The sequence below is a fragment of the Carettochelys insculpta genome, chromosome 3 (assembly GCF_033958435.1).
Source record: "Carettochelys insculpta isolate YL-2023 chromosome 3, ASM3395843v1, whole genome shotgun sequence".
Lineage (NCBI taxonomy): Eukaryota > Metazoa > Chordata > Testudines > Carettochelyidae > Carettochelys > Carettochelys insculpta.
The window spans coordinates 60,067,214-60,080,748 of NC_134139.1; the positions used below are offsets into that span (position 1 = coordinate 60,067,214).

A 13,535-nucleotide genomic window follows, 5' to 3' on the forward strand; every position below is an offset into this window, starting at 1 on the left:
AACATGTAGCATGGACTTTGATTATTTGGTCTTATCAAATCATATAACCATGAAAAGTGAACATGTTGAAATATCTGTAATGTGAGTTGATCTGCCAAACGAGATGTATTTGGTCTTGTAAGATGGGTAGGTTATAGCCTTGTTGTAATTCTTGTATAGATGAGGCCACTGATGTTGGGTGCCGTTCCTTCTAGTCTGTCAGTGGTGCATTAGTATCAATGGAAAGATTTATAAGTGGGGAGAAGAGTACTTGTCAGTTAATTGCAGGAGCATATAAGACTCGTAAAATTTGACTTACAGTGGAAATTGAGAACCTTACTGCCTGATGCTTTTTGAAAAATTCTCACTAATTTCCTAAACACGTTCACTTCAGATGAATTTTCCTCTCTGACAGGGCACAGTCCATGATAAATCATACTTGTATCAATAATTGTGAAGAAATATAGTAACTACAAAAGAAAGATGTTACTATTTTACAATTAATGCAATTAATGATATTAGATTTCTAATTAGTATTACTGAGACTGTGTGGGTTGATCTACCACGGGGAAATTGCGTAAAATGATATAATTACAGTTTATGCTGGTACCATTATACTTCCTCATGTGGACACTCTTTTTTTCAGAGTAAACTTGTGGGATCACATGGGAAATTATACATATGTACATGCATGGCTACATGATATGATTTTACTGCTCTAAGTTCTGCCAGCCTGTTTCCCCCCATATAGGCAAGCTCTAAGTAAGGGAAGGCAAAATTGCTCAGAGATGAGGCAGAAAGCAGATACTACCACTTTGGTCCTAGGAAAAAAAATATTTAGCAAACTATATTTCTTTCAAGTGTTGTTCAGCAGGGAGCAAAGGTCACAGTGAAATGCTTTATGTTCTTGATAAGCACTCTTGCCACCATAAGTATTTTGAATTTCATCAAATGTTGAATACAATGAGTGTTGCATGAGAGATGAGACAGTGATAAACTTTTTTTTCCAATGCTGAACTTGATTTACAGCTGCATATATGCTGACCAGAAATAAAAAAAAAAAGTGTTGTACCCCGAGGTTCCCATCATGCTAAGTTTAAAACAATTTTGAAAGCTCCCTTAATGCCTGTAAGTATGTGGGTTAGCACCTCTTTCCTTTTGTAAGCCTGAAAACATACAAAGTTGTGTCTTTGCAACTCAAAGGGGGCTTTCCTGTCATGCTAAAATAACTTGACTGAAAGCTTACCACCATCACCCTTGCACCCTAAATAACCAAACCCTTTCTCCCCATGTAGATAAGGCAAAACGAGCTTGCATGTTAAGGCCTTCTCTCCACTGGGTTGTGTGTGTGGTATTTTTATAGTCACTTATATACCTGAATTAGTGCAGACTATGACTTGCACTACCTTGAAAGTGGTGGAAGCTACATTACTACAGCCTCCCCATTGGCTAAAATTTGTAGTGTAGGTACATCATGACAGTGGAAGATGGCAGAAACAGAGAAGCTTCTCAGATTTAAAAATTGGCTTATGCCAAGAGTTTCCTATATAACTAGGCTGTCACCCAAACTGTAGTTTTGATTGGTTACCAGTAACTTTATTCTGTCTAGTATCAGAGGGGTAGCCATGTTAGTCTATATCTGCAGAAACAGCAAGTCCTCTGGCACCCTATAGGCTAACAAATTTATTGGAGCATAAGTTTTTGTGGGCAAAGACTCACTTTGTTAGATGTTTTTCGTCATTTACTATGCCTGAATTTTCTGATAATGCTTTATTTTCACTACTACTTCTTTCACTGATACCTAATGTAGTTATTTATTTCTGTAATGGCAAATGAAATTTAATGTGGGTAAGTGTAAGGTAATGCACATTGGAAAAAATAACCCAAATTACACGTACAACATGATGGGGTCAAATTTAGCTACGACAGATCAGGAAAGGGATTTTGGAGTTATAGTGGATAGTTCTCTGAAGACATCCACGCAGTGTGAAGCGGCAGTTAGTAAAGCAAGTAGGATGTTAGGAATTATTAAAAAAGGGATAGATAATAAGACAAAAAATATCATACTTCCCCTATATAAAACTATGGTACGCCCACGTCTTGAGTACTGCGTGCAGATGTGGTCTCCTCACCTCAAAAAAGACATATTGGCATTAGAAAAGGTTCAGAAAAGGGCGACTAAGATGATTAGGGGTTTGGAATGGGTCCCATATGGGGAGAGGCTTGAGAGACTGGGACTTTTCAGTCTGGAAAAGAGGCGATTGAGGGGCGATATGATAGAGGTATATAAAATCATGAATGGTGTGGAGAAAGTGAATATAGAAAAATTATTTACTTTTTCCCATAATACAAGAACTAGGGGACACCAAATGAAATTGATGGGTAGTAGGTTCAAAACTAATAAAAGGAAATTTTTCTTCACACAGCGCACAGTCAACCTGTGGAACTCCTTGCCGGAGGAGGCTATGAAGGCCAGGACTCTATTAGGGTTTAAAAAAGAGCTCGATAATTTTTGCAGGTTAGGTCCATAAATGGCTATTAGCCGGGGTAAAGTATGGTGCCGTAGCCTTCAGTACAAGGGCAGGAGATGGATGGCAGGAGATAAATCACTTGATCATTGTCTTCTGTTCTTCTCTGGGGCACCTGGCATTGGCCACTGTCGGCAGACGGGATACTGGGCTGGGTGGACCTTTGGTCTGACCCAGTATGGCCATTCTTATGTTCTTATGTTCTCAGAGACAAAGAAAATTATTTTTCATGAGAACCAGAAGAGAAGCAAAAATTGCTTGTTCCTAATTTTGTGTTCCTTGCTCAAATGGGTGTGTCTGGAAGGTGCTTCCATGGTGCTTGTTATAGTTTGTAAGGGGCACAGGAAATGCCTGGTTACGTCGTGAAGGGACAAGAATAAGAGTTCAGACATTACAGTAGGCCTTGACAAATAAACATAAATACATAATGCCAAACTGTATCAAAACTGAGATACTAGATTGCACTGCTTTAGCTTTATGATTGTGGTGATATGTTTTACAGCTGACACAAACTGCTTTCTTAAAGAACGTTTGAAACTACTTAAATAGCACAGTTCAAGAGACTTCTAGTACATAACACATATAATGCTGAATTTGAATTTCTTTATCACTAAATTAGAGTTCACCTAGTACTTTTTGTCCAGAAAACTCAAGACATTTAGGAAGGTAGTGGTGTTCCCATTTTATATGGGGAAACTGAGACACAATGAGTTAAATGAGTTGTCTAGGATTATACCACAAGGCATAGACAGAGCAGGAAAGAACTCAGGCCTCAGGTTGATGTTTACCCATTGGACCATTGTGTTTAGCACTTTAGGCTGGGGGCCTGTAATGGTTGAGTGAGTGGGGGAAGAACTTGTGTGCTGCATGACCAAACTGTCTCCATTTGCAACCCTGCGGATGTTCTTGAAAGATGGCTTGCTCATTTCTCCTTTTGTTCAGTTTTTTAAATTGTATTAACAACTTTCCTGTGGACACCCACCTACACAGTTTACCGACAAACATCCTTCTGCTATACGTCATCAGGCATAACGTGGTAGTGAGTGCTAGAAGAAAGGTCACTAACTAGTTTGGTGTGCCAGTCTGATCAGTTTGTTTTGATTCCTTCCTCTGGGTATTGTGCAATAAATCTCTTAATTTAGTTTTAGTATTTTGTACCAGAGTACAAACATGCATGCGGGAACCTATTGAAGTATACTTGGTGATAAATGTAGGTGTGTCCACATTCCAGTTAGATGCTTGTGCCAGCTGACTCAAGCTTTAAGAACTGCAGGCTGTTTCATTGCCCTGTCAATTTATGGGCTTGGGCAGGAGCCCAGACCTTAGGCCCCTTTGAGAAGGGAGGGTCCCAGAAGTGTATGCTGCAGTGAAACAGCCCAGAAGTCTGAACTGGTTGGCGTGGACTAGCCATATTTTTTTAATGCTAGTGAAATGATGTGAGCTGTAGTGTAGAGTAAATTTTTTTCTTCATACCTGCTGATGTCTCTTAGTCAGATTGTGTGTCTGTTTTCTCTTAAAGGTGTGTGATTTCTACATAGATGAATGTATAGATAAGAAAGAACTTTTGCTTTTCCAATGAAATTCTAGAATTTCATTGGGGGAGAGTTCTCTCAACTTAATATCATTCTAGAGACTCAATATTTTAAATTCTGTAGATAATGGTCATTTGGGAAGACAAAATTAAGCTGTGTTAAAATGTTACATAATCCAAGAATTAGTGTTTCATATTCTTGTTGGCTGTGTCTATACTACAAAAATAACTTCAAAGTTGCTTACTTTGAGGTTGAGCGTCTACACACATCCTGCTTGGAAGTTAAACTTTGAAGTGGGGCATTACTCCATTCCCGGGAGTGGAGTAAATACTTTGGAGTTGGGCTTTCTCACTTCAAAGTTAACTTCAAAGTAAGGGAAAATGTCTGTAGACTGCAGGCTACTTTGAAGTAGTGCCTAACTTCCAAGTTAACTTTGAAGTTAGTTCCTAGTGTAGAAACACCCCTTACCATTTCAGTAGCATTGAGACAATTATCTTGTGACAATATTTTATTCTAATGACAACTTCTAAAGTTGTGCCTTACAATACACTATAAAGGGGAAAAGTTTCAAATTCAATTTCCTACATTCAGTAAAATGCTCTATTGCTTCTAGTTGTGTATTGACAATTTTGGCTAGTCTTCAGAGCTAACAAATTAAATGCATGAAAACTTATGATGCTGTGATGAAATATTTTTAAATATAAGCCATATTAGGAGGCCTACTAAAAATTGAAGTGGCAGGGGAAGGTGGTTGTGATGGTGGTGATTTTATGAAGATGGAAGTTAGGAGGGAGGGTGATGTTATAGGGAAAGCCTTCTCATAATTGTGTTTGTAATCTTGGCTGATTCAGGAGAGTATCTTATAAGTACTGATCTTAAGACTGCATTTAACAGGTTAAAACAATATTAATATATGAAAACATGTTGATATTGATGCACATAGTAATCAGTTTTGTTTCTTTTCTCGGCATATATAGGCATTTCAGTAGGACTATGGAGGAGCTAGTTCATGATTTGGTCTCAGCATTGGAAGAAAGCTCAGAACAAGCCAGAGGCGGTTTTGCTGATACTGGAGATCACTCTCGTAGTGTGTCTTGTCTGCTAAAACGCCAAGCAAGAAAAAGGAGAGGACGAAAAAGACGTTCATTTACTACCCATCATCCTTGGGAAACTAGTCACTGTTTAAGTGAAGGTTCTGATTCCAGTCTAGAAGAACCAAGTAAGGACTACAGAGAAACTACTAATAAGAAAGACCACAGTGACTCTGATGATCAGTTATTGGTTGCTAAACGCAGGCCTTCTTCAAATTTAAATAACATTAGAGGCAAAAGACCTTTGTGGCATGAGTCTGATTTGGCTGTTGATCATTTAGGAAACAGGACCCTGCGTCGGAGAAGAAAGGTGAAACGCATGGCAATAGACCCACCGTCAGAAGTCTCAAATACACTAACATTGACCCAACAACAGGAAAACAGAGATCAAGAAATGGATAATGACAATAGATCTTACCAACATCAAGAATTTGCCAAGAGTAAAGTGAAAAAAAGAAAGCTAGCTGCAAGTAGGCAAGGACCAGAAATCTTGGATGAAGGAGTAGTTATAGAAGGCGAAGAGGCGAACCAGGCAAATAAGGACAAAATGGAGTATGAGGAGCAAAAGGGTTCAGATGAGAACATGAGTGACAGGTGATTTTTTTTTTTCTTTCTTTCTGTCCACTGAAAAAATCGTCCATACCTACACAGCTACAGAAGATCTAAACAAGCCTTGTTTTTTAAATTTCAAAATTAAATTGCAATCAGTAACTGCATTTTAAGCAGATAATATTAAGGGACTTTCTTGATCTAATAATAATGGAATACTGCTCTTTCACACATATTTTAGAAGGATAAAGTTATTGCAATTCATAGGCAAGCTGACAAATGGCAGAGATGCAGGAAAGGAAATGATTACTTGAAGAAAATCTATACTAATTATTTTAATATTAAGATAAACAGGAATTTTAAAATGACTTCAGTTAATGTGTTTATACATGGTATTTCAACTGGCAAGTATTTGCACACTGGGTAATTACATAGCTTACATTTTCTAACTTCTAGGTATTGGTGCTTTTTACTGTTGTTGGTTTTCATCAGAAGATTATCAGTACAGTACATGGCAGGGGTTGGCAGACCCCGGCACGCATGCCGCTTTTGGCATGTGAGCTGATTTTAGAGTGGGACGCAGTGTGATCTCCAGCCCTAGTACTCCTCCTCCAAGAACCATAGCCCCTGCCACAGGGCAAGGTGTGAGGGGCCTCCACCTGGGTGAGAGTGCAGGGCTGGGGTAGCAGTGGGAGCCAGTCAGCCCCATGTGCAGCCTGCAGGCATCAGACAATAGGGTCCAAGGGCACCCTGACTGACCCCTTCCACCTGCCACACTGAACGGTAAATTTCTGCATATTTATTTATTAATGCAGCTGTTGTAAATAGAACTATTAGTGACTTTAAAAATTATCACTGACTCTGTATGTGGAGGTCAAATTTTGGCATTCTACCTCAGAAAGGCTTTTCCCGATATACAACTATGTGCACTAGACAGTCTGTGTGCTGTAAGCATAAAAAGCCTGTAGGTTGCTAAGAATGCACGTCACTTACAAATGCAAAAAACAATTTATAGTTCAGCATCTGAGCTTGCCATTAGAAAAAAATGGGAAACAATGACCCTTTGGCAGTATACCTCTTCAGTCTGTTTCAGACAGCAGGCATACCACAATGGTAAGTGTTTCCAAAGTACTATGTTGACAACATACAAATGTGTAAGTCATTTGTCCACCACACATAAGTGATATCTGTGGGATTTGATGATCCTGATCACATTTATTCAGTGTGTTTGATCCTGAATGAGAACAATTAAGAAAAATTCTTGCTATCTGGTGGCTTGCCAGCAACAGTGTTCCCCATTGGTAGTTAGAAGTCTTATCTGTAAGCTGCATTGAATCTTTTGCTTGTTGGCCACAGAATTTTGGTGTTCTACTGTGCTGTGGAGATGACATACATAGGTTCATGGCTAGGACAAGAAGAGCAGTAACTTATTCAGTAGCATAACAGTCTTGGTAAGTGACTGATTCCAATTACTCAGTAAATAAAAAGGGAATAGTGTTCATAGAAATTCATTTTTATACTCTCCATTCTTCAGAAAGCAGTATCATTTTTAAATTTCAGTCAGAATCCGGAGTTAATTTGCCATTGGAAATAAACTGAATTTTATAGTTTCGCTGTACTCGTATTGGACCAGAAATAGGTCTTATTGGGGTATTTGTGTCTGTATCATATTGAGATTGTCATCTTTGTCCCATACTCTAGTACATTTTTGGATAAATTTCAACACTTTGAAAAAGCCTTTTGCTAGAAGAGGGTAAAAGGACTTCATTACAAAAATCATATAGCTGGCGTTTGGGTGGAGGAAAGCAAGGTCAGAGGAAAATCTTCCAAAAAGAGCAGCTTGCAGATGACACTTACAAAAACGACAGTTCTTTACAGATTCCATTTGTCATCTGTTCTTATGATCAATTAAAAATGCAGTTTCTGTGTAGATGTTACTTTACTTAAGGTTTGTCTGTGTTACCACCTTGCTGCATGGTAACTTTCTTACTCGGGTGTGAAAAAACACAGCCCCTCTCTCCACTGCACCTGATCCACAGTAAGCTACAGTGCTGTAAAGTGCCAGTGTAAACAGGCTCCCAGTGCTGGTGCCTTGACCACACTGCTGCATTAAAGTTCTCCCACAGCTGCTCTTTAAAGTGTAGACAAAGCCTTAGCAATACCATAGTACTTAAGGTCATAATAATTTCAATGAAAAATTTCTCTGTCAGGTTTGTTTACATTGTCATTTGCCAGTACTTGTCACTCTTGATATTTCCTCTGATTTGTGTGCTTTTAACACAGTAACATGGGGCATGGAAACATGTTTTCTTTTTTCTTTTTTTTTTTTTTTCAAGAAAAAAAGATGAAAATGTGACTGCAAAACCACAAAATTTTATAAGCAAATTCTGAAGCACATTATCAGCAACAGCGGTGGGCTCAGCACCCGTTGGTGTCTGATGCCTCTCTCACTATTTCCTTCCATCTTCCCCTGTTCAGTGCAGAGTGGTGCGAAGCTAGTCTACAGAAACTAAGCCAATCTACTATATCATCTATCCCTTCTCTGTGGTGTCTGCCTCTCATATTCGAACTGCCCATTATGCTGAATGCTAGGGTCTTGATTTTTCGTTCGTCGTTCTTTCTGCAAATATGTCCAAATAGTTGTAGCTTCTGTTTTATAATCTTCTGCAGCAGGTTCTCTTTCAGCTGTATCGTCCAATATAATTTGCTCATTGGTGACCTTCTGCATCCATCCTATTCTCAGAATCTTTCCAGAACAACTTCTTTCAAACGCCAATATTCTTCTTTTCAAATCTTTCATTATCACCTGTGTCTCACATCTGTACAACATGCTGCTGAATACACGTTTTCAAGTCACTCAGCTTTGTTCTTAAGCTAATGCTTTGCTTTTCCAGATCTTATCCATCGCCTTCAAACTTGCTCTTGCTTTTACTATTCTAGTCACTATTTCCTTCTTACAGTCTAGATCATACGTTATGTTGCTCTCCAGATATGTGAACTTCTCTGCATTTTCCAGTTCAGTACCATCAACACTGATCTTCCTTTCCATTTCCTTATCTCCAAATATCATTGTTTTTGTTTTATGATGTTCATAATCAGTCTGTACTGCCTCCTTTCTTCATTTAACACCTGCACTGTTTTTGCTAGCTTCTCCTCATCTTCCTCAGTGATAACTATATCATCTGTGAACCTCAAGTTGTTAATTCTTTTCCCGTGCACAGAAATCCCTTCTACGTCTTCCTTGATCTTGTCCGTCCATCTCTCCAGATGTACGATGAAGATACTTGGCGATATTGGATCTCCTTGTCTCGTACTTCTACTTGTTTGAAACCAACTTCCCAACTCCCCACATATTCTCACCGCTGCCTCCGCATTGTCACGGGTATTCTTCAAAAACTGCATCAGTCTGCTATCCACTCCATATGTCTCCAATACCGCCCAAGTCACTTTCTGATCTATACTGTCAAATGCCTTTTGAAAATCGACGAAGCAAGTGTATACGTTCTTATTCTCTTGTTGAGCTTTCTCCGCTCTCAGTCTTAGTGCCAATATCTGCTGTCTGGTAGTTCTATCTTTTCGGAACCCCGCTTGCTCATCTGCTATATGTTCTTCTATGTGTGATCTTACTCTCTTGTCAGTATCATCATCAGCGTGTTGCCACCAGAGATGGCAGTGGGGTAGTTTGTGCCCGGTGCGCAAAGCTAATTCATCACACCGAGAGTAGAAGAAGAATCTTTATTTGGCATGCGAAGTAAGGCGCAGGGGGATCTCTCCTCAAAGCCTGCACACCCAGCATCTGGGTGCTAGCACATATACACAGCTGTTCAGTGAAAGTCACTCCCCACCCAGGTAAAACACTCCGCCTTCCCATTATACAATCTCCTCGTACTATGCAGGCGCGGGGGTCTCTGGGGGTCCTCTGGTGGTCGTTTTAGACAGAAGACCCAGGCCCCAAAATTCAAGGGTTACCCTTGGTTACATCTTGTTTGCTTCATAGCAGTGAAGCGAAGCCGGAGGCCGTTTGTTTCATAGCAATGCCAGGGGCTGTTTGTTTCATAGCAATGAAGCGGAGCCGGATGTGGGTTGTATGTTCCGTATTCTTGTTCTACTTACTTAACTCCCTTTTCTCCGGTTACAGTTTCCCCCTTTGAGAATACTCAAGGCGTTCCATATTGAGTTTTCTCATACTCCTTGCTCAAAACCTGATTCATGGGCTGCATCTGTGACCTTCTCATAGTTATACTGTTCAGCAAGTGAATCCCTACTGGAGGACGAAGGAGGTTAACACCTCCTCTAAGGAAAGGGAGACCTATCTGAATGCAACAACAAGCCAGCAGAAACACTACCACTATGACTACTAAAGAGGAAAACATACTCTTAATCCAACTCATCCATCCTGCCAGACTCCAACTCCACCAATGGTCATCTCCTGAATCTTCGCTAAACTCCGCTGGTTGGAGTGGCCGTTGGGATTTGGGCTGGGGCCAAAATTATACAGATTAAGAGATTAAAATTTTGAAAGGAGGTATCATTCTGTACAGCCTGTAGGGGGGTGGGTATCCCAATAAAACAGGTAGTCATTATTGACCCTAAGGTATAGCTGTTTCCCATACAAAAATGTGTACTATTAGTTGCAGTAGTAGCTAAAAGGGCCCACCAATTGCTCTCTATCGGGTGGAGAGATAGAGGCGCCACCCATGTTTCAGTACCAATGATCCCAGGTATCCAAATGCATAGTAAAGGATAATACCACATAGTCAATTACGTCAAAACACTGCTTTTTGTCGAAACAACAATTTTAGTCCCAAGTCCTCTCCTTCCTCTCGCATGACGTGGCTCACAGTCCACTCTGAGTCCTCAGACTCGTTAACCTTCTTTAAACATGTGAAATGGACCCAAGGCTTAATCCCTTGTAATTTGGCAGCAGTCTTATTGGTCAACAAGACAAGATGGGGTCCCTTCCACTTCTCTTGGAGAGGCTCTTCCTTCCACGTGCGGACCAGCACACTGTCTCGCGGCTGGATGTCATGAAGCGGCTTGTCCAATGGGATGGGCTGATGATCGCGAACAAACCTGTGGACTGAGGACAAAACAAATGACGACAGCAAATATTCTTTGAGATACCCTTCACCTATTCCCCATTCTATACCTGTACCAGGAATCCCATTCATTGGCCATGGTCTCCCAAACATAATTTCAAATGGGCTGAGCCCCAATTTCCCTTTAGGTAATATTTAGGTTCTTAAAAGAGCGAGGGGTAAGGCCTCGGGCCATTTGAGTTTAGTCTCTTGACACAGTTTAGACAAATGTCTCTTCAAGGTCTGATTCCCTCTCTCAACTATCCCGCTGGCTTGTGGTCTATATGGGGTATGATATTTCCATGGGAGTTTAAGTCCTTCTGCCACCTTCTCCACGCATCGAGCGGTGAAGTGAGTTCCCTGATCTGATTCAGTCCATTCCGGAACTCCGAACCAGGGAACAATTTCCCTCAGGATTTTTGTGATGACTGTTTTGGCCATGCAACTTCTGCATGGAAATGCTTCAATCCATCCTGTGAAGCGATCCACAAGTACCAAAAGAAACCGAAATCCCGCGGTACATGGTAGTTCAGTAAAGTCAATTTGCTACACAAGTCCTGGTCCTGGGTCGGACGGTAGCGGGGATGGTATTACGGGCTTCCCTGCTCGGGAGTTGTTTTTCTGACATATCATACAGTCTCTAACCGCCCGTCTAACCTCATTCCGTATCCCATTTCCTATGAAATATTTCTCCATTAGCTGTGTTAGGACCTCCTGACCTTCATGTGTCCCTTGATGGAAATGCAGGACCACTTCTCCCACCAAGGATTCAGGAAGGAGTACTTGTCCTTCTCTACTAACATACCACCCTTCTTTTAAATTCAGGTGTAATTGTTCGGCCAATTGCTTTTCCGAGCTAGAATAAGGTGGCTTCTCTAGTGGGATCGGAATGGAGGGAACCAAAGGCAAAAGGTTAACCCTTTCTGTGCTTGCCACTCGCTTGGCTTCACGATCTGCTCTGGCATTACCGTGTGCTACCTCTCCATCTTCTTTCTGGTGTGCCCTACAGTGCACAATAGCTACCTCTTTTGGTTCCTGTATGGCCTGCAGGAAAGCCTGAATTTGTTTTCCATATTTCACAGGTTCTCCTTGAGCTGTTAACATTCCCCTTTCCCTCCAGATGCCTGCATGAGTGTGAGCTACTCCAAATACATACTTAGAATCTGTCCAAATTGTAACAACCAAGCCCTTTGCCCTTTCCAAGGCTCGAGTGAGGGCTATGACCTCAGCCAATTGGGCCGAGGTACCTGTCGGTAACGGCTGAGCCTCAATTACTTCATGCTGGGTAACCACCGCATATCCAGCTCATCTCTGTCCATTTATTACTTGGGAACTACCATCCGTGAACCACTCTAAGTTGGCATTGGGAAGTGGCTGATCCTTTAGATCAGGGCGGCTCGAATATTGAGCGTCTGCTCCAGTCTCTGGTAAAAGGGTAGCAGGATTCAAAACAGGACTAGTTACCAACTTGATTTCTGTATTTTCCAATAACTGAGCTTGATATTTAGTGAGCCGTGACTGGGTGAGCCACAGCCCCCCCTTTGCCTCTAGCAGGGCGTGAACTGAATGAGGGGTATTAACTTCAACTTCCCCTCCCAGAGTAAGTTTTCCTGCTTTCTCCAATATGGTGGCAGTATCTGCTACTGCTTGAAGACGTGCCGGCCATCCTTTTGCCACAGTTTCTAGTTGTTTGGAAAAATATGCTACCGGTCATTTCCAATTTCCCGCCTTTTGAGTTAGTATTCCTAGGGCCACCCTTTTTCTTTCATGTCAGGGAGTACAGGCCAGCCGAAGGGGCTGACTTCCCAGCCCCTGTATTGTAAGATGGAGGCTTGGATGGAGGGGCCGAAGGGGTTTCCTGGTCTGGGCTTACAGACAAAGTAATATTAGGTTTAGGAGTATTCTTCCTACTGTCCATCTTACACTCACCCTGTAAGTCTAATCTGTTCCTAAGATATTCAAAACACTGCCCATACATATGTTCCTCCCATTTACTGGTACATTGTAAAAACAAAAGCAATTGCAATATGGTGTTATAATTCAGGGATCCCTCCGGTGGCCACCGCTCTTGTCCCTCTAAGGTGTATTGTGGCCACTCTACTGTGCACAGCTTTTTCATTTTAGACTTATTCATGGGGTCCCCACCTATGATCTTCCAGTGCTGCAGTACACAACCCAAAGGGGTGTTATCTTTAAGGGTACCCTGTCTTTGACCCATTCTCTATTGTGCCCCAGACAATATCTGGCTGGCATCCCGGAAATTCCTTCCACCCAAAAAGGAACTGGGTCTTACCTGCTTAGAGGACCGGTTCTATACCGTCGCCCCTTAGAAATCGTTAGAGGACCGGTTCTACACCATCGCCTCTTAGAGGTCGAGTTCTACACCATCGCCCCTTAAGTCCCTTTTCTTCTTCTACATTTTAGCGTTGCACCTTTGTGCCGTCTCTCGTCGGAGGGCCACGGACTCTGGATACCGAGTTGCCCGGTAAGCACACCGGTGCACGCTGGAAATCAGATACCGTCCTCTGCTGCCTCTTTCAAAGAGCCGGTCCGGGCAAGGCTTTAATTTAGGATCGGCCACCCAGGGACGCCAAAAACTGTTGCCACCAGAGATGGCAGTGGGGTAGTTCGTGCCCGGTGCGCAAAGCTAATTCATCACACCGAGAGTGTGTGCAAGTAAGGCGCAGGGGGATCTCTCCTCAAAGCCTGCACACCCAGCGTCTGGGTGCTAGCACATATATACAGCTGTTCAGTGAAAGTCACTCCCCACATAGGTAA

General features: G+C 41.7%; 1 protein-coding gene across 4 annotated transcripts in view; it reads left to right on the top strand.

Annotated features, from left to right (window-relative positions):
- The window catches only part of GPATCH2 (G-patch domain containing 2), a 211,874-nt gene that overhangs the window by 9,790 nt on the left and 188,549 nt on the right, over window positions 1–13,535 (top strand). For all 4 annotated transcript variants that reach the window (XM_074989947.1, XM_074989948.1, XM_074989949.1 and 1 more), the window contains exon 2: window positions 5,017–5,724. In XM_074989947.1, coding sequence (XP_074846048.1) covers window positions 5,017–5,724 — 708 coding nt within the window. The remainder of the gene's footprint in view (window positions 1–5,016; window positions 5,725–13,535) is intronic.